At 43.6% G+C, this 24,329-nt stretch overlaps 1 protein-coding gene across 4 annotated transcripts in view; it reads right to left on the reverse strand.

Annotated features, from left to right (window-relative positions):
* Window positions 1-984: 984 nt before the first annotated feature.
* Window positions 985-24,329, reverse strand: part of LOC134354584 (cytochrome P450 2C15-like) — a 40,837-nt gene continuing 17,492 nt past the window's right edge. For 3 of the 4 annotated variants that reach the window (XM_063063547.1, XM_063063549.1, XM_063063550.1), the window contains 5 exons: window positions 19,574-19,750; window positions 17,783-17,924; window positions 11,203-11,390; window positions 9,512-9,653; window positions 985-6,532 (listed from right to left, as the gene is read on the reverse strand). In XM_063063547.1, the coding sequence (XP_062919617.1) occupies window positions 6,351-6,532; window positions 9,512-9,653; window positions 11,203-11,390; window positions 17,783-17,924; window positions 19,574-19,750 (831 nt within the window). In that variant the 3' untranslated portion in view covers window positions 985-6,350. The remainder of the gene's footprint in view (window positions 6,533-9,511; window positions 9,654-11,202; window positions 11,391-17,782; window positions 17,925-19,573; window positions 19,751-24,329) is intronic. The other variant, XM_063063548.1, reaches the window with a different exon arrangement.

The raw sequence follows: 24,329 nt of genomic DNA on the forward strand, positions 1-24,329 counted from the left end.
TAAAAAAACCGAGAAAGAACAGGCAGAAACATGGAGTATAAAACTCTGTAAGACTGAAAAAAGTCCATAGGCCAAACTCATATCTATATCCATATCAATAAACGCAAAAAGCCTCAGTGACCTCCTCTGGGCACAGCGACAGTGATATATTTTACCACAGCCACCCCTTTCTCCTACTCACTACTATCTTCTGGGTTAGTGCTGAGTGGTGTTTGTCCATTGATGACTGGAGATCTGTATGAGAGTTTTCTATAAACTGGGAAAGCTGTTGCACTGGGGCAGTTCTACTCTCAACTTTGGAAGTCGGGGTCCAGTGGCATGAACAAGTGTCACAAACTGGGGTCTTCCTTGGTTGCAGTGGATGACCATGATGTCTTCTGTGCCTTGTCATGCCTTTTGCTCTGCACAGACCATTGCAGAATGGCCTTCCTGGTTGTTGGACCTCACTGTAGATCTCATCCAACCAGTCCACTTGAGCTGTCTTCACATGCGAGGACAGGCACATCCCTATTCCATCGGGGTATGAGTCCCGCCGGCTACCCTAACCTGCTTTAGCCCGTCTGTTGAAGCTACTTGGAGCCACGGGTGAGAGCAGAGTGTGCGGTGTGCATGGTTTTCTAATAAATAGTTCCTAATACAGGGATATATTTTATATATAATATATATTTATTTATATCTAAATTCATGTAAAATCAAAGAGGGCAGATTATTGTTATTTGTTAAATGTATATCGAGACATACAGTGAAATATGTTTATGTCGATGACCAACTATGTGCTGGGGGCAGCCCACAAGTGTCACCATACTTCTGGTGCCAATATAGCATCCCCACATCTTACTAACTGTAACCTGCACAGCTTTGAAATGTGGGAGGAAACCCACGTGGTCAACGTACAAACTCCATGTGCTGGGTGGCGATGACATTACATGCCCACTGTTGTAACTATGAACAAAGTCACTGGAAAAGACACTGAAGTGGTGGATATGGAAGCCTTTATTCTAGCAAACCGAGTATGCAGTCATCATATTTGAGAAGTCTTGGAAGAAGAGACCTCTTTGACCCAATATTACACAACATTTTTATATGCTAAAGAGCAAAGGTAACAGCAGAACAATTCTATAGTTACAATGTGTCTACAATGCTTCCTTTCAATTACATACTTTTTTCAAACTCCTCCTTCTTCGTACCCTTACTCCAGACACCCAAAATGACCCTGGGCTGCATTCATGCAGATGCTGGCACCTGAGTTCAAGTAGAATGTTCCTTTGTTTGTGATTGAGCCCAATCTGCAGCTCCAGGAAGCCCATTATTCTGAGCTGTTTTAAATTCAATCTGCAATCCACATTCAAATCTGAAAATTGGTTGCTAGTGAAATTAATATTTGCTATATATCCTAACTGCAGAATACACCCTAACACCCACAACTCACTAACCCCAACCTGGACGTCGTTGAACTGTGGGGGGAAACCCATGTGGTCAATGTAGAAACTCCTTACAGACAGCAGCAGGAATTGCTGGGGCTGTGAAGCGTTACACTAACTGTGCCAAATAGCCTAGATTTTATTACTGAGTTGTTGTGTGAAACCAGTTTTTGTTTTTGTCCTTGTAGCCTCACGAGGATGGACCTCTGTACTTTCCAACTGTGACCACTATAAGCCTTGGCTCTCAAACCCTACTAGATTTCTATCAGCCCATTACAAAAGAGAATGAAAAGGGAGAGGTTAGTATCATTTATCTTCATCATTACTTTTTGGGATGAACAGTAGTTTTGATGAACTGTCGATGCCTTTGTTGGGGCAAGTTGGGGGAAGGGGAGGGTTGATGATTTTGCTGCTGCTTGTTTGGGGGAGGGAGGCTTTGGGGTTCTAACGTTTTCTGTCAATCATTCTTTGCATTTTTCTGTTTTGTCGATGTCTGTGAGAGTAAGAATTTCAGGTTGTATACTGTATACCAGCAGTCCCCAATCACCGGGCCGCAAAGCATGTGCTACCGGTCCGCGAGGAAACGATATGAGTCAGCTGCACCTTTCCTCATTCCCTGCCACGCACTGTTGAACTTGAACATAGGCTTGCCAACTGTCCCGTATTTGCTGGGACATCCTGTATATTGGGCTGAATTTGGTTTGTCCTATACAGGACCGTCCTTGTCCCGTATTTCCCCCGCTAAGGTAGAGCATTCCTATGAAACCGTTCGTGCCGAAATGGCGTAAAGCGAAGGAGCAATTACCATTAATTTATATGGGAAAATTTTTTGAGCATTCCCAGACCCAAAAAATAACCTACCAAATAACACATAGAACCGAAAATAACACTAACATATAGTAAAAGCAGGAATGATATGATAAATACACAGCCTATATAAAGTAGAAATAATGTATGTAGAGTATAGTCAGGAAGATTAAGCCAAAACCGAGTTGTAGAAAAAAAATTGGTACGTACGCGCATGCTGACACAGGTGCCCGTGCAAGGCTTCATGGTCATGGTAGTCCATCCTGGGGTAAACACAAATGTATGGGATTTGACTGCTACTTTTGTCCCTTATTTGGGAATGAGAAAGTTGGCAACCCTAACTGTAAAAGACATGTTGAGGTGAGCTTAACCCTACTTGAACACCCTCCTCCCCCCGGTCGGCCGGTCCGCAAGAATATTGTCAATATTAAACCGGTCCGCGACGCAAAAAAGGTTGGGGACCCCTACTGTATACATTCTGTGATATTAAATTGAACCATTGAACCATAACTCTTTTAAACATTAATGGATTTCTAGCTTAAACAGAACAACCGCCCATCTCACTGTTGCCTTGGGAACATCTGATGTTTTTCTGTGTGACCAAATAGGGAAGTATCATCATTTTAAGTGTTAAATGTGTTTAAAGAATACTTAATAAAGAATATTATAATGGCAAATTCAATACACAGGTAATAAACATCATGTTGATTACAATGTGAGATTTTAATAACACAGTGGTTTGAACATACCTGTGCTTCCTAAATAACTGACACAAGATATAAGATTTTTTTAATATAATGTAGATTCAGAAAATCGGGGCCATATCAGCAGATTAAAGATTTGTGGTTTTTTTTTTGCTCCATTTACATCGAAGCATAGTGAAATATGTCTTTTGCCTCAATGACCATAGCAGTCAGTGGATGAGCTAACACCCACACCTCACGAACCCTAACCTGTATGTCTTTGGTTTGTGGGAGGAAACCAGAGCACCTGGAGGAAACCCATGTGACTACAGGGAGAATGTCCAAACTCACTGCAGACAGCGGTGGGAAATGAAGCAGGTCACTGGTGCAGTAATAGCATTATACTGTTGTGCTACATATTAATGATCCTGAGGATGTCAACCTCTGATTACTGACCAGAGCCATTTCTACACTCAGTCTGGGATTGCTGACTCAGGGGCACTGTTATGTGTGCTGCCTCACTGGTGCTGTTGCCTAGTGACCTGATGCCCTTCTGAGACAATTCATCAGTTTGGACGTCAGATGATGTCAGGACACTGATACAATAATCAACAATCTTGTGAAGAAAGCTTTTGGCAAATTGATTTATGAAGGCCAATGTATTGGGTACAAGAGATGGGCTGTTATGTTGAAGTTGTACAAGATGTTGGTGAGGCCTAATTTGGAGTAATGTGTGCAGTTCTCATCACCTAACTACAGGAATGATGTAAACAAGGTGAAAGAGTACAGAGAATATTTACAATGATGTTGCCAGGTCTGGAGGACCTGAGATATAAGGAAAGGTTGAACAATAAGGAAGATAAGAACTGTATTCTTTAGAAACATAAAAGACTGAGAAGAGATTTGATAGAGGCAGACAAACTTATGAGGGGTATAAACAGTCTTTTTCCACTGAAATTGGGGTGGGACAACAACCAGAGGTCATGGGTTAAAGGTGAAAGGTGTAAAGCTTAGGGGAACATCAGGGGAAACCTCTTCACTCAGAGGGCCATGAGAGGCTGGAATGAGTTGCTAGCACAAGTGGTACATGCGAGCTGGATTTCAACGTTTGGATATGTCCATGGATGGTAGGGATATGGAGGGGTATGGTTTTGGTGCAGATCGATGGGAGTAGGCAGTTTAAATGATTTTGACATGGACTAGATGCGTTGAAAGGCCTGTTTCTGTGCTGTATTTCTATATAAATCAAATCTCCATTATTGTTTCATCCTCCTGATGGGAACCTGAGAAGAGCTGACACTCTCTGAGACACAGGTCTCCAGGCTGTCCCATTTTCAACTTCCTGCACGATCTGAAGAGATCGGCGATATCTGAGCAGTGTATCTCTGCTTCAGCAGACAAGTTTGCACCTGTAACAATTCTTCTGCTGGCGAATGATCTGTGCATACACTGCATCACTGCACACACAGATGAGCCATCTTGTGCCGGGGGGGTGTGGGGGTGCATCCCTATTCACATGCAGAACAGGTATCTACCGACATGTCACAGTCCCTTTGCTCCTGGAGGACCACAATTTGCTCCTGGGAGCATCCCTGTCCACCAAGAGCAGCAAATGTGTTTCTGCTCAATGATTCCTAACAACATCTAGCTACTGCTGTGTGACCAAGGTCAGAGATCTAGTTTGACCAACAGAGACAGGAGGACAGTGGTCTCCACAGGAGCTGTTACCATACATGAGAGTGCGCACACAATGTCCAGAGTGAAGGGGGTGAGCAGGGCTCCACAGACTCTCCACAGGGTGCAGCAAGATACACTCTTCCACCCTCCTTTCTATCTCCTGAATTCTATCAACTGGCCTGATGGAGATCTCACCAACTCAGTATGCTTCGCCAATCAGTTTCTGCAAGAAAACATCTCAAGTGGCCCTCAGCTGAAGCTCTGTTGTAATGTGTGTGATACGCACCTCAAGCCCATCAAATGTGCAAAGGTCTCGATAGAATGAATGTCATGAGGATGTTTCCTATGGTGGGGAAGTTTAAGACCAGAGGGTACAACCTCAGAATAGGACATCTAAAAGAATGGAAATGAGGTGGAATTTCTTCAAACAGACAGTGGTGAATCTGTGAAATTCATGGAGGCCAAGTCATTAGGTATAAGGTATCTAAGGTACAGATGGATAGATTCTTGATTAGTCAGGGTGTGAGGGATATGGGGAGGAGAAAGGAGCTGAGAAGGAAATGGATCAGCCATGTTGAAATGGTGGAGTAAGCTTAACAGGCCAAATGGCCTAAATCTACTCCTATATCTCATGGTCTATTTCACCACCACGTGCACCCAGGTTCCCAAACTTAGTTGCCTATCCTCTCTCCACTTCTGCACATAATCTCTGGCTTCAAGCACCCAGATATTCAGCTGAGCTCCAAACCAAATGGTCTTCTGAAGATGGGGGTCAAACCTCTTCAGTATTAGAGCTTCACTCACTAGGTATATGACAAAGAATCCCACTCTTATCTGAAGTAATGACAACTTCACTTCCAGCTGCAGAGGATGCAGAGGCATCAGAGGAGTTGAACCAAAGGTTAAAAAATGTGAATTATGCTTCCAGTAACAACATAGGGCTGCCTGTGGACTCCAGCTCCGGATTGTTTGGGGGGGTTTGTTCACGAAGGCTTCCCCATGGGTGGGTATAGCTGCAAGGCAGCAGGGGTTTGAGGTCAAGTGTTTTTCTGCTCCCAGGTGAGTTGCCAACTACAGCTGATGAGCCCTATCTGCCCAAAATTTTTGTATATTTTTGTTGCATATATTTACAAACAATAATCATTGTTAAAAAGGCACTAGTTGTGGATAATAATAAACATGAGAGATTCTGTAGATGCTCGAAATCCAAAGCAATACATACAAAATGCCGGAGGAAATCAGTGGGTCACATAGCATTAATGGAAATTAATAAATAGCCATCATTTCAGAGTGTGGCCCTCTTTCAGGTCTGGAAAGGAAGAAGGAAGATGTCAGAGTGTGAGGGGAGGGGTGGGGAAGGAGGATAGCCCAAAGTTAATAGGCGGAGCCAGGTGGGTAGGAAAGATAAAGGCCTGGAGAGGAAGGAATCTGATAGGAGAGGAGAGTGGACCATGGTAGAAAGGGAAGCAGGAGCTGAGAAGAGGTAAGAGGCGAGAGTGAGGAATAGAAGAAGAGGGGAAGGAGAGTTTTGTTTTACCAGAAGGAGATGCCATTAAGTTGGAGGCTACCCACATGGAATATAAGCCGTTGCACCACCCTGAGGGTTGTCTCACCTTGACCTGAAGTGGCCATGGACGGATGTGTTGGACTACAGTGAGAATGAGTAAATAGGAAATAACCAAATGTTGTGATGTTAAAGATATACAAGGAACTAAGTAAGCCTTTAAAATCAACTGCTAAAATTCAAGAGGCTCCAGGTGATTTAGCGAGGGACAGCATAGAATTCATAGACATGGGGTGCAACCAGAATTCCAGTTGAAGCTGGTGAGATGTCGATGTCCTTGCGATTGATGACGGGCTTGAAGACAAAACTCTGCAGAAGACTGGTCAAAAAAAGGAAGAGTTCCATGCGAGCCAAGGATTCTCCCAGGCACATTCTTTTACCTGCAAGAGTACAGGGATGTTCTTGAAAAAAATCTGTGAAAGGTTGTTTACAGCACTCAGCACTATTTACTTAAAATATATTTCATAATTGGAGACCTTTTTCGGGTTCCTTTGACTGTTTTTGGTAAAATTAGAGATGAATAATAAATATACCAGTGACATAATTACCTCATGAATAAACTAAAAAAAAGATCTGAGTTGGACTATAAGATATAGGAGCAGAATTAGGCCATTTGGCCCATCGAATATTCAATGCAATTCCATCATGGCTGATCCATTTTCCCTCTCAGCCTCAATCTCCTGCCTTCTCCCAGTATCCCTTCATGCACTGACTGATCAAGAATCGATCCACCTCTGCCTTAAACATACGCAATGTCTTGACCTCCACAGCATTCTTTGTTTTATATTCTAGTCCATTGAAATGAATGTTAACGGCGCATCTGACTTCCTCAGCACTGACTCAATCTGCAAATTAACCTTTAGGCAATCCTGGACAAGGACTCCAAAGTTCCTTTGCACCTCAGATTTTTGAATTTGCTCTCCATTTAGAAAATAGTCTACGCTTTTATTTATTTTATCCAAGTGCACTTTCAGACACTGTATTCCATCTGCCACTTCTTTGCCCATTCTGCTAATCTGTCTAAGTCTTTCTGTAGCCTCTCTGCTTCCACTAAACAACCTGCCTCTCTACTTATGTTCATATTGTCCACAAACTTCACCACAAAGCCATTAATTCCATCGTCCGAGTCATTAACATATAACATTAAAACCGTACCTAAAACAGTCCCCTGTGGGCACCAATAGTCACCGGCTGCCAACTAGAAAAGGTCTCCTTTATTCTCACTCTTTGCATCCTGCCAATCAGCCAATGCTCTATCCATGCTAGTATCTTTCCTGTAACACCTTGGGCTCTTAACTTGTTAAGTAGCCTCATGTACGGCACCTTCTTAAAAGCTGAAGATCTGAGTACACAACATCCACCAATTCTCCTTTGTCTATCCTGCTTGTTATTTCTTCAAAGATTTGTCAAGCAAGATTTTTGCTAATGAAACCATGCTGACTACAGCTTATTTTATCATGCGAGTCCAAGTCCCCAAAAACACATCCTTGACAATTGACACCAACACCTTCCCAAACACTGAGGTAAAACTGGCCTATAGTTTCCTTTCTTCTGCACTCTCTTTCCTCTCGAAGAGTTGAGTGATTTTACAATTTTCCATTCTAATGGAAGCATGCCCGAATCAATTGATTCATGAAAGATCATTAGTAATGCCTCCACAATGTCTTCAGATATCCTTTTCAGAACCTGTTTGATACTTATCTGCTGTCAGACCTTTCAGTTTTCCAAGAACCTCGTTCTAGTAATGGTAACTTCACACACTTCATGACCACTGACACCTGGAACTTGCACCATACTGCCAGTGACTTCCACAGTGAAGACAGATGCAAAATACTTATTCAGTTCATCCGCCATTTCCCTGTCCCCTATTACAATCTCTCCAGCATCATTTTCCAGCAGTCCAATATCTACTCTCACCTCTCTTTTACACTTTATATATCTGAAGAAACTTCTGGTATCCTCTTTAACATTATTGGCCAATTTACCTTCATATTCCATTTTCTTCTTTATGACATTTTTAGTTGCATTCTGTTGGTTTTTAAAAGTTTCCCAAACCTTTAACTTCCCAGCATTTTTTGTTCTATTATAAGCCCTCTCTTTGGCTTTTATATTGGTTTTGACTTCTCTTGTCTGCCACGGTTCTGACATCCTGCTTTTAGAATACTTCCTCTTTGAGTTGTATATATCCTTTGCCTTGTGAATTACTCCCAGAAATTTCAGCCATTGCTGCTCTGCTGTCATCCCGCCAGTGTTCTTTACATATCAATTTTGGCCAGCCCCTCTCTCATTCCTCTGGGTTTCCCCTTACTCTACTGTAATACAGGTACATCTGACTTCAGCTTCTCCTACTCAATGTTTCAGGAACTGCTTCTTCCCCTCTGTCATCCAATCTCTGAATGAACATTGAACCCATGAACACCACCCCACTATTTCTGTTTTTGCACTACTTATTAAACTTAACTATTTAATATACATACATATACTTACTGTAATTCAGTTTTTTCTTATCATGTGTTCATTTGTACTGCAGCCACAAAGTTAACATATTTCACAGCATATGCTGATGATATAAAACCTGATTCTGGTTCTGAAGAGTCCTTAAAGTGAATTCTTTGGTTGTGGGAACATTTCAATGATGGGGCAAGTGAGTGTAGTTATCTCCTTTTGATCAAGAGCCTGATGGTTGAGGGGTAGTAACTGTTCTTGAACCTGGTGGTGTGAGTCCTGAGGCTCTTGCACCTTCTACCTGGTGGCAGAAGCGAGAAGGGAGCATGGCCTGGGTGTTGGGGATCTCTGATGATGGATGCTGTTTACCTACAGCAGTGTTTCATGTCGGTGTGCTCAATGGTTGTGAGGGTTTTACCCGTGATATTCTAAGCCAAATCCAGAAAGCAGCAAGTCTGATGATTGGGAGCATTTTGTGCAACACTCATAAAAGTTGCTGGTGAACGCAGCAGGCCCAGGCAGCATCTCTAGGAAGAGGTACAGTCGACATTTCGGGCCGAGACCCTTCATCAGGACTAACTGAAAGGTCTAATTGCTAATTGGCCCTTCAAGTCTGCTCCGCCATTCAATCATGGCTGATTGTCCATCACAGTTTTGAATTACCGGTCAGAGTTGTTAGCCCTGAGTTGAACCCCGGAACCTGAAGGATTGGTGGACTGCTGTTAGTCTGGCCTCTGCCCTTTAACCTGTTTGACATGGGTGACCCTACCCAGAAGCAAAGCATAAAGCTCTTACTCCAGCCAATATAGATCTCCGGGTCATTGAGACATGCAAGCCTCCAAACGCTATGAGAAGGTTGTGGTTCTCTTGCAGGTGGGCAGAGAGGACCGGCAATATAATAAATAAGTGTATACCTGCTGAGAATGCCATGAAATTTTCACTCTTTTTGAAACATCCATTTTCATCAAGGAAATGGTTTGCGTTAAAGGATTCTGGTGACTCCCAGTGGCTGTTGTCTTTCAGAGCAGAGGAAAGGACAGGGATCACAAGCATGCCCTAAACACAGAAACAAGTTCAGACATGGTTATGATCAAAAATTGTGTTAGATGACATTATGTCAACACATTAAAATAATAACTAATGACATTATACATCCCAGGAACGATGTATTGCAGTGGCTGATGTGGTATTGCTCCTCGGAGCACAGAATGTAATACATTTGTGGTCTGAAACCTGATCTTGTTGGATCGGTAATAATAGTATTATTGTTATAATATTAATGTCAACCTAGTCACTATAGTTTTAAGTATTGATTTCCACAGTTTAGGAGCGTAGTTCAAAAAAACAGACCCACCAATTATCTTTTGATACAAAGTTGCCTAAATTTAAGAGACCGGCAGAAGAAAACCTGAGAACACGGCCTCAGAATACAACGTCATCCCTTTGGAACAGAGATGAGGAAGAAATGAGGGGGACGTCATTGAAATCTATCGAATATTGAAAGCCCTAGACCTCAGTAAAATGATAGAGGTCCATGGCATTAAAACTGCTGGGAACCCCTGGCCTAGACAGAGTGGACATGGAGAGGATTAGGGCTAGAGGGCAGAGTCTCAGAATACAAGGTTGTCCCTTTAGAACAGAGATGAGGAGGAATTTCTTTTACCACAGGGCGGGGAATCCGGAATGCATCGCCACAGGTGGCTGTGGAGGCCAAGTCATTGGGTACATTTAAAATGGAGGTGGACAGATTGTTGATCAGTCAGGGTGTCAACGATTATGGGGGGGAAGGCAGGAGAATGTTGCTGAGAGGTGATAATAAAATCAGCCAAATGGCCTGACTCTGCTCCAATTTCTTCTGCTCTTTCAGTGAACTACATACTAATATTTCAAAGCCCTACCATTTACTGCGTACCCCAATATACTGGAGATTATTCCATCACCTGGAGTGTATGGGATGTCCAGGGAGGGGTAGAACCTGTGGTGTCCATTCCGGGGCAGCTCATTCATCTTTGGCGCCTACTGGACACTCTGCTCCCACCTGTGGCTCCAAGTAACTGACCTCATGTGACAGCAGCCACATCCCAGCACACCACTTCAACAGACTGGCTAAAGCAGGCAAGGGTAGCCAGCAGCCTTATATTCCGGTGAGAGAGACAGGCTTGTCTTAGTATGTGAAATCAACTCCAGCAGACTGGGTCGGTAAGATCTACAGTGAGATCCAACACCCAGGGAGGCGATACTTTAATGCTCCCTGGAGACAGAAGAGCATGACGAGGCACAGAGAAGGTCATGGTCATCCACTGCAACCAAGGAAGACCCAGTTTGTGATGTTCGCTCATATCACTGGACCTGGACTTCTGAGATTGAGAGAGTGGAACTGCCCCAGCGCAACAGCTTCTCCAGTTTAAAAACTCTCCCGCACAGGTCTCCTGTCATCGTCGGACAGGATGGACAACCACCACCATTCCTCCTCAGCAACAAGCAAGTTAAGGACACTGTACTTTCCGAGGTACAGAATAGCTGGGACGTGATTATTTAATTTTAGGTTTGATGTTATTACAAATAATACAAATAAAACATTCATTATACTGATCTTGACTCTGACCTTGGGTATCAAATATCCTCGGAAGTTCACAACACTTGTTGTCATGTGTGGAACGCCCAAGGGAGCGATGTCAATGTATCGCTGGACCTCGTGGATGACCGCGTCAGTGTATCGCATCTTTGCCCGATCCTCAATTGCCGGTCTTCGATGAGATCCAATCACATCATCAATCTCATTATGAATCTTCTCTGGGAGAGGAAGATAAGCAAATCTTGTTGCCTGCATTTCATTTACCAACATTTCCCAACTCGTCATATTGGTCAATATTGTCTGATTTTACACTCAATAGTCAGTTTATTAGGTACACCTGCTCATTAGTGCAAATTTAGGATGACGAGAGAGCCAATTTGAGACTCTGCAAACGTTGTTAGGGGTTTGAACGTCCTCTGCAAGTCTATGTATCTCGCTGTATCTTCACAGTTTTCTGATGACTCTGCCATAGTTGGATGCATCAGCAAGGGAGATGAGGCTGAGTACAGGGCTACGGTAGGAAATTTTGTCACATGGTGTGAGCAGAATTATCTGCAACTTAATGTGAAAAAGGCTAAGGAGCTGGTGGTAGACCTGAGGAGAGTTAAGGTACCGACGACCCCTGCTTCCATCCAGGGGGTCAGTGTGGACATGGTGGAGGATTACAAATACCTGGGGATACGAATTGACAATAAACTGGACTGGTCAAAGAACATTGAGGCTGTCTACAAGAAGGGTCAGAGCCGTTTCTATTTCCTGAGGAGACTGAGGTCCTTTAACATCTGTCGGACGTTGCTGAGGATGTTCTACGAGTCTGTGGTGGCCAGTGCTATCATGTTTGCTGTTGTGTGCTGGAGCAGCAGGCTGAGGGTAGCAGACACCAACAGAATCAACAAACTCATTCGTAAGGCCAGTGATATTGTGGGAAGGGAACTGGACTCTCTGACGGTGGTGTCTGAAAAGAGGATGCTGTCCAAGTTGCATGCCATCTTGGACAATGTCTCCCATCCACTACATAATGTACTGGTTGGGCACAGGAGTACATTCAGCCAGAGACTCATTCCACCAAGATGCAACACAGAGCGTCATAGGAAGTCATTCCTGCCTGTGGCCATCAAACTTTACAACTCCTCTCTTGGAGGGTCAGACACCCTGAGCCAATAGGCTGGTCCTGGTCTTATTTCCTGGCATAATTTACATATTACTATTTAACTATTTATGGTTTTGTTACTATTTATTATTTACGGAGCAACTGTAACAAAAATCCAATTTCCCCCGGGATCAATAAAGTATGACTATGACTATGACTAAGTGCAGGATCACACAGACAACCGGAAGGGTTAAGTAAAACCATGAATTTTATTAATAAACTAATCAGTTGAACTTACAAGGCCTTGGATAACTCATGATACTCGTTCAAAACTCCACTAGGCAGGGATCAAGACAATGGAGACCCGAGAGGGTAGCACTACCCCTTTAAATACATTCCAGTGCACAAAAAAGTCTCTGCCCAGCTGATAAAACACCAGACTAATTACAGGGTTAACCAGTAACTATTCTAATAAGAGACAAAAGTCCAAGGATACTTAACTGGACACCTGCAAAGTCTTGAAGAAGTAAATGGAAGGATCCAAGGACAATTGCAACTTAACTGTAAACTGGGGAAGATCTAACAATATCACATAAAAACCCCGAAGTGCATTAATATAGATAATTCTAATTAATAAAACACAGAGAATACAAAAAAAAGTCAGACCCCTCAAAGAACTCTACCGATGACCCATGGTTGCGAGAGTGTGGGTTTCCTCTGGGTGCTCTGGTTTCTCCCACATCCCAAAGACGTACAGGGTAGAGGGATAATTTGTCACATGGGTGTAACAGTAGGGTGGATTAGTTGGACCAGAAGGGCCTGTTACCGTGTTGTAGCTCTAGATAAACGATGACTGTGTGGCTCAGCACAACTCCACTACTGTATTCAAGTTTGCTGACGTGGATCCAGTCAAAGGCAGTGATGAATCAGCAGTCAGGAGGGAGATTGAAAACGTGGCTGAGTGCTGTCATAACAACAACCTCTCACTCAATGTCAGTACGACCAAGGAAATGATTATAGACTTCAGGAGAGGGAAACCAGATGTCCATCAGCCGATCTTCACTGGAGAGTCAGAGCTGGAGAGGGTTAGGATCTCTGAATTCCTGGCTGTTACTGTTTCAGAGGACCTGTCCTGGACAGGAAAGTGCAATTGCAAAGAAAGCACGGCAGTGCCTCTACTTCCTTTGGAGTCTGCGGGGATTCAGGATGACATCTAAAACTTTGACAAACTTCTTCAGATGTGCAGTGGAGAGTGTACTGACCGACTGTACGGAAACACCAATACCTCTGAATGGAAAAACCTACAGAACATAATGGATTTGGCCTAGAATATCACGGGTAAAACCCTCACAACCATTGAGCACATCGACATGAAACACTGCTGTAGGTAAACAGCATCCATCATCAGAGATCCCCAACACCCAGGCCATGCTCCCTTCTCGCTTCTGCCACCAGGTAGAAGGTGCAAGAGCCTCAGGACTCACACCACCAGGTTCAAGAACAGTTACTACCCCTCAACCATCAGGCTCTTGATCAAAAGGAGATAACTACACTCACTTGCTCCATCATTGAAATGTTCCCACAACCAAAGATTTCACTTTAAGGACTCTTCAGAACCAGAATCAGGTTTTATATCATCAGCATATGCTGTGAAATGTGTTAACTTTGTGGCTGCAGTACAAATGAACACATGATAAGAAAAAACTGAATTACAGTAAGTATATGTATGTATATTAAATAGTTAAGTTTAATAAGTAGTGCAAAAACAGAAATAGTGGGGTGGTGTTCATGGGTTCAATGTTCATTCAGAGATTGGATGACAGAGGGGAAGAAGCAGTTTCTGAATCGTTGAGTGTGTGCCTTCTGGCTTCTCTGTCTCCTAGAGGGCATATCCTGGTGGTGCGGGTACTTAATAATGCACGCTGCCTTCCTGAGGCTCAGATCCATGAAAATTGAGAAGGCAAATTTTACAAATCTCTGCAACTTACTTCGTTCTGCACAGTAACCGCGCCCCCCCCCAAACCAGATGATGATGCAGTCAGTAAGAATGCTTTCCACAATACATCTGTAGAAATTTGCCAGTGCCTTTGGTGACATACCAAATCTCCTCAAACTCCTAATGAAAAATAGCCACTGCCTTGTCTTCTTTATAGCTGCACTGATATGTTGTGACCAGACTAGGTCCTCAGAGCTATTGAAGGAAGTTGCTCACTTTTTCCACTTCCAATAGCTCTGAGAATAGGTTTGTGTTCCCTCATCTTACACTTTATGAGAGATTGTTCTTTGGTCTCACTAATATTGAGTGCAAGGTTATTACTATGAAACTTCTCAACTAGCTGTATATCTCTCTCCATTACACCCTCTTGTCACCATCTGAGATTCTGCCAACAATGGCTATATAACATCAGCAAATTTATAGATGGTGTCTGAGCTGCTCCTAGCCACACAGTCACGGGTGTAGAGAAAGTAGAGCAGTGGGCTAAGCACATATCACTGTGGTGCACCAGTGTTGATTGTCAGTGAGCTGGAGATATTATTTCTGATCCGCACAGATCATGGTGTTTCGGTTGCAGTGGAAGATACAGAGGCCTAGATTCTGTAGCTTTTCACTCAGTTAGTTTTATCTTATTATCTCATGTTCTCATTATTTCTTGCTATCTACTAATATTTGCATTTGCAGTTTGTTGTCTTCAGCACTCTGGTTGATCTTTCATTGATCCTGTTAGAATAACTATTCTGTAGACTTGCTGACTATGCCTGCATTAAAATGAACCTCAGGTTTTGTATATGGTGACATTTATGCACTTTGAACTTTAAAGATAAAATGAAAGAAAGAACTCAAATAGAACTGATGTTTTAAGATATGACCTGTTCAGAGAAGCATTATTCGGCAGTACTGACATGCACACGTTGCCTTCGTCGTTCTTGCTGGTTGAAGGCACAGGCTTTGGAGGTATTGTCACAGCAGCTTAGACAAAGAGCATCCTGTAGATGGCACCCCATGAACCCATGGGAAAGAGACAAGTGTTCAGGGTGAGAAAAGAGCAAAACCTTTGGAGTGTCAGAAAGGGTACCAATCACACAGTCGACTTTGTTCTTCAGAGTTCACAGTTCTTTTATTATCAAAGCAAGTATGTACATTATACAACTTGAGATTTGTCTCTTTACAGGCAGCCACAAAACAAATAAACCTCAGAGGAACCCATTAAGGAAAAAGAAGACTGCAAACACCCAATGGGGGAAGAGGGAGGGAGAAGGGGGTGTGGATGGAGGGGCAGGAGGGTGTGGATGGAGAATGGGGATGGGGGTGCAGATTAGAAGTGTGGTGACACTTGCAGACTGCCCCCAGCATAATTCCCACTGATTTGTTTTGACACACACAATGCATTTTTCTGCATGTTTTGATGGCTTATGAGTGCCTGAGATCCCAAGAGTTATTGCGTCTGGATTTCACCTCCTAGTAGGGTCACCCATGGCAGTAAGGTCAAGGGAGAGGTTCCAGACAAAGGGTGATCCAACCAAGACCTCAACGGTGGAGCTGGTGGAAGATGGTGACTCATCATCATGGCTGTGAATGCGCAGGAAGGCTTCAGCAGTGTAGGGTCCCGAGTCATTTTGCATCCCGTGCCACTGGACACTGACCCCGACCCATCAAGGACCGAGTGGTGGCTGCTCATGCATCAATCTCCCCATGTTAAACAAATTCACCCACAGGCATTCTCCATTAGGGAAATAACCCCTCGGGAGAACATCATACTTGTCTTGAGTGATTACTATACTTCCATTTTTAGATGTAATCATACATATAACAAAAAATTCAACAATGAACCTCTATATGGAACACTGTCCTAAGAAAGCAGGATCTATCATCAGAGACCACCACCCATGTCATGCTCTCTTCTCACTGTTCCCATCAGGCAGAAGGTACAAGAGCCTCAGGACTCGCACCACCAGGTTCAGGAACAGTTACTACCCCTCAACCATCAGGCTTTTGAACAAAAGGGGATAACTGCTCACACTTGCCCATTCATTGAGATTTTCCTACAACCAATGATCCAGTTTCAAGGACCCTTTATCTCATTATCTCATGTTCTCATTATTTATTGCTATTTCTTTATATTTTCATTTGCACAGTTTGTTGTCTTCTGCACTCTGGTTGATCTTTCATTGATCCTGTTATTGTTATTACTCAATAGATTTGCTGAGGACGACCACAAGAAACTGAACCTCAGGGCTGTATATGGTGACATGTATGTACTCTGACAATAAAATTTACTTTGAACTTAGATTTTGACACTGCTGTGTAATTGATACACAACTCGCAATTTCTACAGCTGTACCGGAGAGCATTCTAACTGGCTGCATTACCATCTGGTATGGGGCATGGGCACTGCACAGCTGCAGAGAGCTGTAAACTCAGTCAGCTTCCCATGGGCACTAGTCTCCCTAGTATCCAAGATATTTTCAAACAGCAGTGCCTTGGAAAGGCAGCATCCATCATTAAGGACTCTTATTATCCAGGGCATGCCCTTTTCTCATTGCTACAATCAGAGAGGAGGTACAGGAGCCTGAAGACACACACTCAGTGATTCAGGAACAGCTTCTTCCCCTCTGCCATCTGACTTCTGAATGGACAATGAACTCATGAACACTACCTACTTTTTTTTGCACTACTTACTTAATTTAATATATAATTACTTAGTGTAATTCACAGTTTTTTCCCTATTATCATGTACTGTATTGCATTTTACTGCTACTGCAGAGTTAACAGATTTCACAACATATGCTGGTGATAATAAAGCTGATTCTGATTCTAAATTGAAGACAAGCTCTTTTATGGTCAGCAGGTCGGGCAGCATCCGTGGAAACGATCAGGCAACGTTTCGGGCCGGAACCCTTTGTCAGGACGGATTCCGGTCTGAAACATTGACTGATCGTTTCCACGGATGCTGCCCGACCTGCTGAGTTCCTCCAGCATGTCGTGAGTGTTGCTTTGACGCCAGCATCTGCAGAGTATTTTGTGTTTTCTTTTATGGTCAACTGAAGGGTTGAATGGACTGAAGGTCTGGGCTGTACAGTTTGTTTGGTTGTATTTTTACTGATATTCTATATGGATTGGTTGTCTTTTATGTGCGAAGACTGGGCCTCAAGCTGCAGTTTCACCTGGTGAGGTCGAGTGGGGGGGGGGCAGCCTCAGGGCCAGTGAACTCCTCCAGGGCGGTGTGGTGCAGTGTCCAGGCTGGAGCCCGCTCCCCCCCACCGTGTTTGCTCACAGGAGACGGGCTCTATCGAAATCAACTGGAGATTGATGGAGTGAGTTTTTGATTCTTTTATTACGTGATTATGATACCATTTGTGCTTGCTATCTTGAGAGTGCTTTGTGCTGTGTGTGACCATTGGTACTGTGTTTTTTACCTTGACACTGGAGTAACACTCTTTCATTTGGCTATATTCATGAGCATTCATGTATAGTTGGGTGATAATTAAACTTGAATGGATTTGAATTGAATTAAAGCTTACCTTGAACTTCCGGATACTTTGCCAGGATTTGAAGAGCCCAGCTCAGTGTTGTACTGGTTGTTTCAGTTCCAGCCAAAAATAAGTTCAGTGTCGTCAATAGCAAGTTTTCTTGAAAGAATTCGGAGTTAAGATCATCTTTGTCCTGACTCAAGGCAAACAAAAATCCACGTTTTAAACAGAAGGGATTGTGCAGACGCTGGAAATTGTGAGCAACACACACACAAAAAAAGTGCCGGAAGAACTCAGCAAGTCAGGCAGCATCTATGGGGGTTAATGAGCAGTTGATGTTGTTTCAACCGAGATCCTTCATCAAGGCTGAAACGGAAAAGGGCAGAAGCCAGAAAAAGATGGGGGGAGGGAGGTGGGAAGGGAAGGAATACATTTTAACAGCCTTCAGTCGAATTCAACTTTAACTCAACTTCCTGGATCCTTATATTCTTTTTATTTTTTTATTTTATTACAATTCAGCGCAGAATAGGCCCTTCTGGCCCTTCAAGCTGTGCTGCCCAGCAACAACCCAATTTAACCCTCGCCTAATTACGGAACAATTTACACATTAACCTACCAACTGGCACTGTGGGAAGAAACCCATGCAGTCATGGAGAGAGTGTATAAATTCTTTACAGGAGACGGTGGGTATTGAACCTGGGTCACCTGTACTGTGAAGCGTTGTGCTAAGCACTACGCCATCCTAATGTTACCGCGCTCTAAAATAGGCAAATGTTTGCAATAGCAGTTCCCAAAGAAACAGAAAATCATGGAAGCTTTTAGGAGGGTCTGTGACAGAGGACTGTTGACACAAAATGCCAGATTTTCTTTCTATAGGCATTGCCTGACCTGCTGAGAATTTTTGGCATTTTCATTTCTTAGTTTAGATTTCTAGCAGTTGTATAGTTTTCATCGAAAAAGGTAACTTTTTTTGGGCGGCACAGTAATGTAACGCTTTAGAGTACAGGCGACCCGGGTTCAATTCCAGTCGCTGCCTGGAAGGAGTTTGTACGTTCTCCCCGTGGCCGTGTTGGTTTCCTCCAGGTGCGCCAGTTTCCACACACAGTCCAAAGACGTACCAGTTAATAGGTCAATTGGTCATTATAAATTGTTCTCTGGTTAGGTTAGGATTCAGCAACGTATGGGGATCACCAAGTAGAGCGTCCACTCCAAAGTGAGGCTGTACCGGAGCTGTGTTCTGTCCCACTCTTGTACGGGTCAGAATGCAGGAATGTGACAGAGAGCAATCTTGCCAAGCTGTCGTCATTCCACACCATGAGACTCCGGAAGATCCTTTGTATTTTCTGGCCAAGAAAGATCTCCAACCACACCCTACTCCTTGAGTGTCACCAAGAGGGCATGGTCACCATCACCATGAGGAAACGTTGGAGATGGGTTGGGCACGTGATGAGAAGAGAGGCCAATGCCATCATCAAGACAGCACTTCACTGGACCCCTGAAGGGCGGAGAAAATGCGGCAGAGGAAAGACAATTTGGCACCGTACCGTAGAGGCAGAAATGAAGACCCTGAACCACACATGGGGCACAATAGAGAAGACGGCCGAGGACAGACAGAGATGGAGGACCTTCATTGCAGCCCTAAGCACCAGCGGTGTAATGGGCAGTAAGTAACTAAACTGAATAAATAGATGGGCTGCTGGTTGGTGCAGCTCTTTGGGCCAAAAGGGCCTGTTCTGTGTCGTGTCCCTAAAATAAAATAAGAAGAGAAAAGTTATTACCTTCAGTATATTTGGTAGGACAGTGGGAAATGAATGAATGTGAGAAGAAACTTGCTGCCATTACCTCATCCATCTTCATGAGGAAGCAGTCAATATAATCCCGAGGGGAGTCTTTCTGGACAGTTTCCTTGTGGCTTTGAATAGTTTTGGCCAGAAAACTTCTCAAGTATGTGACATTTTGGAACACCTTTTGGTGAGGTCCGGGCAGGAAATCCATGATCCTTGGGAAGTTGTTGTACAACTGCAAAACAAACTCATCATTTTCACTGAGATGGTGCTACACTGGATACCTAATGCTCAGTTCAAAAAGTTCAAAGTTCAGAGGATATTTATTATCGAAGTATGTATGCAGCATTCTACCCTGAGATTCTTTTTCCCCACAGACAGCCACAAAACAAAGAAAACCATGCAAATGTGCAAAGAAAAGCAACAAAACCCACCCCCACGTCCAAAAAAAAGAAAAAACGCACAAATGGCAAAAGATTGAAAAATACAGAATATAAAACACAAAATCTATAGAGTTCAGACATATTCAGTTCAACTCAGTTCAATATAGCTCTGTGTCGTTCATTATCTGCAGGCCGCCCTGATCAAAGGCACACAAAATCGCAACAAAAATCAAGAATTAACCAGAAACACATCATTAGGTGAAATACAGAGTCTAATCCACAAATTACATTGATTAAACCTTGTCCAATACCCAGGGCTACACCACAATCCTCCAGTTGCATCGAGCGAGAAGGGAGAGGGAAAGACCACTTGAAAAAAGGAACTTCCTTTGGAAGCAGTGAGCGAGAGGTAGAGAGAGAGAGGGGGAGAAGGTAGAGGTGGAGGTGGAGAAGAAACCATCACACTCAGACACCTTCCTCTGGCAGCAGCGAGCGAGAGGCTGATAGATGGCACTGAACATCTGCTTATCTTCCGTTCTCACCTCGATGATTTCAATCTTCCTTGACTCCTCAAATGGCGAGATTGGTGAGAAATGCAGTCAAATATGGGCTTGCATCCCATCTCCAGGCTTCTTGGCCTCGAGGCCGCAAGCTTTGTTCGAAACCTCACCGGACATCCCTGGACAACGAAGCGCCAGATCACTCAATTGGCCCAAAAACACACCACCAAAATGTAGATCACAGACTCCAACAGTAGAAGAACCACATTTGGAAGAAAAAGAAGAGGTAAAAGCATCAAGTTAGAGGTAAGAAATTTGCTTTGTCACATGTACATCGAAACATATCGTGGCGTTATTATCTTCGTCTTGAGCCTGTCACTCCTCCTGGAACAAAGGCCCCCGACAGTATCCTGCCAGAGTTCTCTGTTCCAGGCCAGTCTTTCAAGTTATCCCCAGGTATAGCCCATCTTCTCCTTCCTCTCCCAGGGATGAGGTCTTTAGAGTTTCTGCTGGCGTTTCTGTAGCTCTGTGATTTTTATGGGATGGAGTTACTAGTGCCAAGCCCAACACTCATCCTTTTGCAGCAGGCTTGGGATCATCCAAAGCAGAGTTGGTGTAATTATGGTGGTGTTATTATTAAACACCTGGTGCTGGTACTATTTTTTCAATTTCAAGTTTAATTGTCGTTCAACCATACACAAATACCCATGAATACAGCCAAATGAAACAGCAATATTCTGGGGCCAAGGTGCAAAGCATAGTACCCACTGTCACACACAGCACAAGCCACATATAGCACATGTAAGACAGCAAGCACATCAGATATCAGTAAAATACAGTCACACAAAAAAATATGGTCCAGGTCCCTGAGTCCATGAATGTTGCAGCAGTCTGCGGTTAAACACGAGACCAACTTGTCTTCTGCCAAGTGAACACTGGGAGTCAGCGATGCCAGCTTGGACACCATGCCACACCACCTCCAATGGAGCTCACCAACTCCGACGCCTCTCTCATGGGTGACTGTTGACAGGCAACAACACAGCTTGAGGTCTAGACCTCATATGAGTTGTTATTGAGTTTAATGATTAAGGATTAGGACATGCTCTCTCCTCACTGCTGCCATCAGGAAGAAGGTACAAGAGCCTCAGGACTCATACCACCAGATTCAAGAATAAGTATTGCCCCTCAACATCAGGATATTGAACCAAAGGGGATAACTTCACTCAACTTCACTTATCTCATCATTGAACTGTTCCCACAATCTAAGAATTCACTTCCAAGGACTCTTCATCTCATGTCGCGATAATTATTGCTTATTTATTTATTATTATTGTTTCTACTTTTCCATTTGCACTGTTTGTTGTCTCCTGCACTCCGGTTGAATGCCGTAGTCTTTCATTGACTCTGTGACTACACTTTGGCAAGTCTGATCACGGGGCGTACTTCTACTCCCTGAGTATAGGCAAAGACTGAAGACTGCAGCACCATTAGAGACAACTGAGAAGGTATGGACCAGAGAGGCACAGGACTGCTTTGAATCAGTGGACTGGACTGTGTTCAGGCAGTTACCTTCGAACCTGAGTGAGTGTGCCAGAGTTGTCACCGACTTCATTAAAACCCATGTAGATGAGGCTATGAAAACTTGCTGTACATTCCCAAATCAAAAGCCTTGAAAGACAAGGGAACACAACCAATCCTCATAGAGGGATCAGAAGTGGAAAGAGTGAGCAATTTCACATTCCTGGGTGTCAATATCTCTGAAGACCAAACCTGGACACAACATCATATTGATGCAGCTATAAAGAAGGCAGAATAGTGGCTATATTTCATTAGGATTTTGAGGATATTTGGTTTTTCAACTAAAACACTCGAAAACTTCTAAAATGTACTATGAAGAGCATTTTGAAGGCTGCATCACCATCTGGTATTGGGGCAGGGGGTGGGGGGTGATGGAATTGCTACTGCACAAGATCAAAATAAGTTGCAAAAACTAGTTAAATTAGTCAGCTCCATCATGGGTGCCAGCCTCTGCAGTATCCAAGATATCTTCAAGGAGTGGTGCCATAGGAAGGCAGTGCTCATCATTAAGGGTCCCCACCATCCGGGACATGCACTTCTCACATTGTTGCCATCAGGGAGGAGGTACAGGAGCCTGAAGGCACACACTCAGCGATTCAGGAACAGCTTCTTCCCCTCTGCTCTCCAATTTCTGAATGGACATTGGACCCATGAATGCTACTTCAGATCTGTTTTTATTTTTGTTATTTTGCACTAATTTTAATTTAACTATTTTATAGACACACACACACATATTTAATGTAACTCAGTTTTTTCTCTATATTTGTCATGTATTACAATGTACTGCTGCTGTAAAGTTAACAAATTTCACAACATATGTAGGTGATAGTAAATCCGATTCTGATTCAGATTCTGTGATAGTTATTATTGTATAGATTTGTTAAGTATGCCCACAAGAAAATAGACTTCAGGGTTGTATGTGGTGACATATATGTACTTTGATAATAAATTTACTTTGAACTTTGATTAAGTTAGCTTCATTTATCACACGTATATCGAAACATACAGTGAAATACGTTGTTTGTGTCAACGATCAACACAGTTTTAGGATGTGCTGGGGCAGCCCGCAAGTGTCACTATGTTTCTGCTGCCAACTAAGCATGCCCACAACTCACTAACCCTAAACTCTACACCTTTGGACTGTGGGAGGAAACCAGAGCACTTGGAGGGAAACCACACAGTAACATGGAGAACGTACAAACTCCTTACAGACAGCAGCGGGGATCGAACCCAGGTTGCTGGTGCTATGAAGCACTATGCCAACGATTATGCTGCCGCAATAGACTCATGTACATCATGATAGAAATAAATCACCAACAGTCTGGAGGCAGAATGGAGTGATGACGGCACGAAACGGCAACTCCTTTGTTTGCATCTTCAGAAACAGCTCTATTTCCATCTTTAATATCTTTATTTTTCCCTTTCAGAGTTCTTTTGGAGACACTAACCTGGAGTTACACACTGATTATGGTTCTTTGCGGGAACAGCACCTGCTCTCAGGTGTTCATGACTGGCCGTTGTCCAGCACGCCAAGGACTCGGCCTAAGAGACCGTCTGGGCTTTGGAAGTCCGGGATCTCGGGGCTCTTGAGACGGGCGGATTAAGGATTGGTATCATGGCAGGAGACCCGTGTGTCGTCCGGGGAGTCAGAATATCTGTGGCTGTGTGCCCAGAGACTTGTGACCTTTGGGCACAGAGCTCAGGTAAAGCGACATGGCAGACTTTTAACATCGTAAACCAGCGAGTTGTTTATGTCTCCCTGCCCGCTGTGAAAACGGAGACACCTCTTTCTCCCTTATTAGGGAGAGAGAGCACATGTGGTATGTCGAATACTGGGTAAAATGCAAAGTCTTTGGGGTAAATGCAAGTTGGTGTTTTTGCTGTTGCTTTGCTCACGCTTGAGTGCTCGATGGCGGGTGCTGGTGCTTTATTTGCTGGTGGGGGGAGGGGAAATTGTTGCTTGCTGCCATTTACGTGTGGGAGGAGGGAGCTGGGGGGGACTTTGGGATTCTGACATTTAACTGTCATTCATTCTTTGGGGCACTTCTCTGTTTTCGTGGATGGCTAGGAAGAAAAGCATTTCAGTATGCATACTGTATACATTTTTCTGACATTAAATGTACCTTTGAAACCTATTGGTTTGGATCTTAACCATCCCACCACTGTCTATAAGGAGCGTGTACGTTCTCCCCGTGACCATGTGGTTTCCTCCAGGTGTTCCAGTTTCCTCCCAGAGTCCAAAGACCTACTGGTTAATTGGACATTGTGAATTGCCCTTTGGTTAGGCTAGGGTTAAATCGGGGGATTGCTGGGTGGTGTGGCTCAAACTCTGTACTGTATCTCAATAAATAAA

This window comes from Mobula hypostoma, chromosome 12 (assembly GCF_963921235.1).
Source record: "Mobula hypostoma chromosome 12, sMobHyp1.1, whole genome shotgun sequence".
In the NCBI taxonomy this organism is placed as follows: domain Eukaryota; kingdom Metazoa; phylum Chordata; class Chondrichthyes; order Myliobatiformes; family Myliobatidae; genus Mobula; species Mobula hypostoma.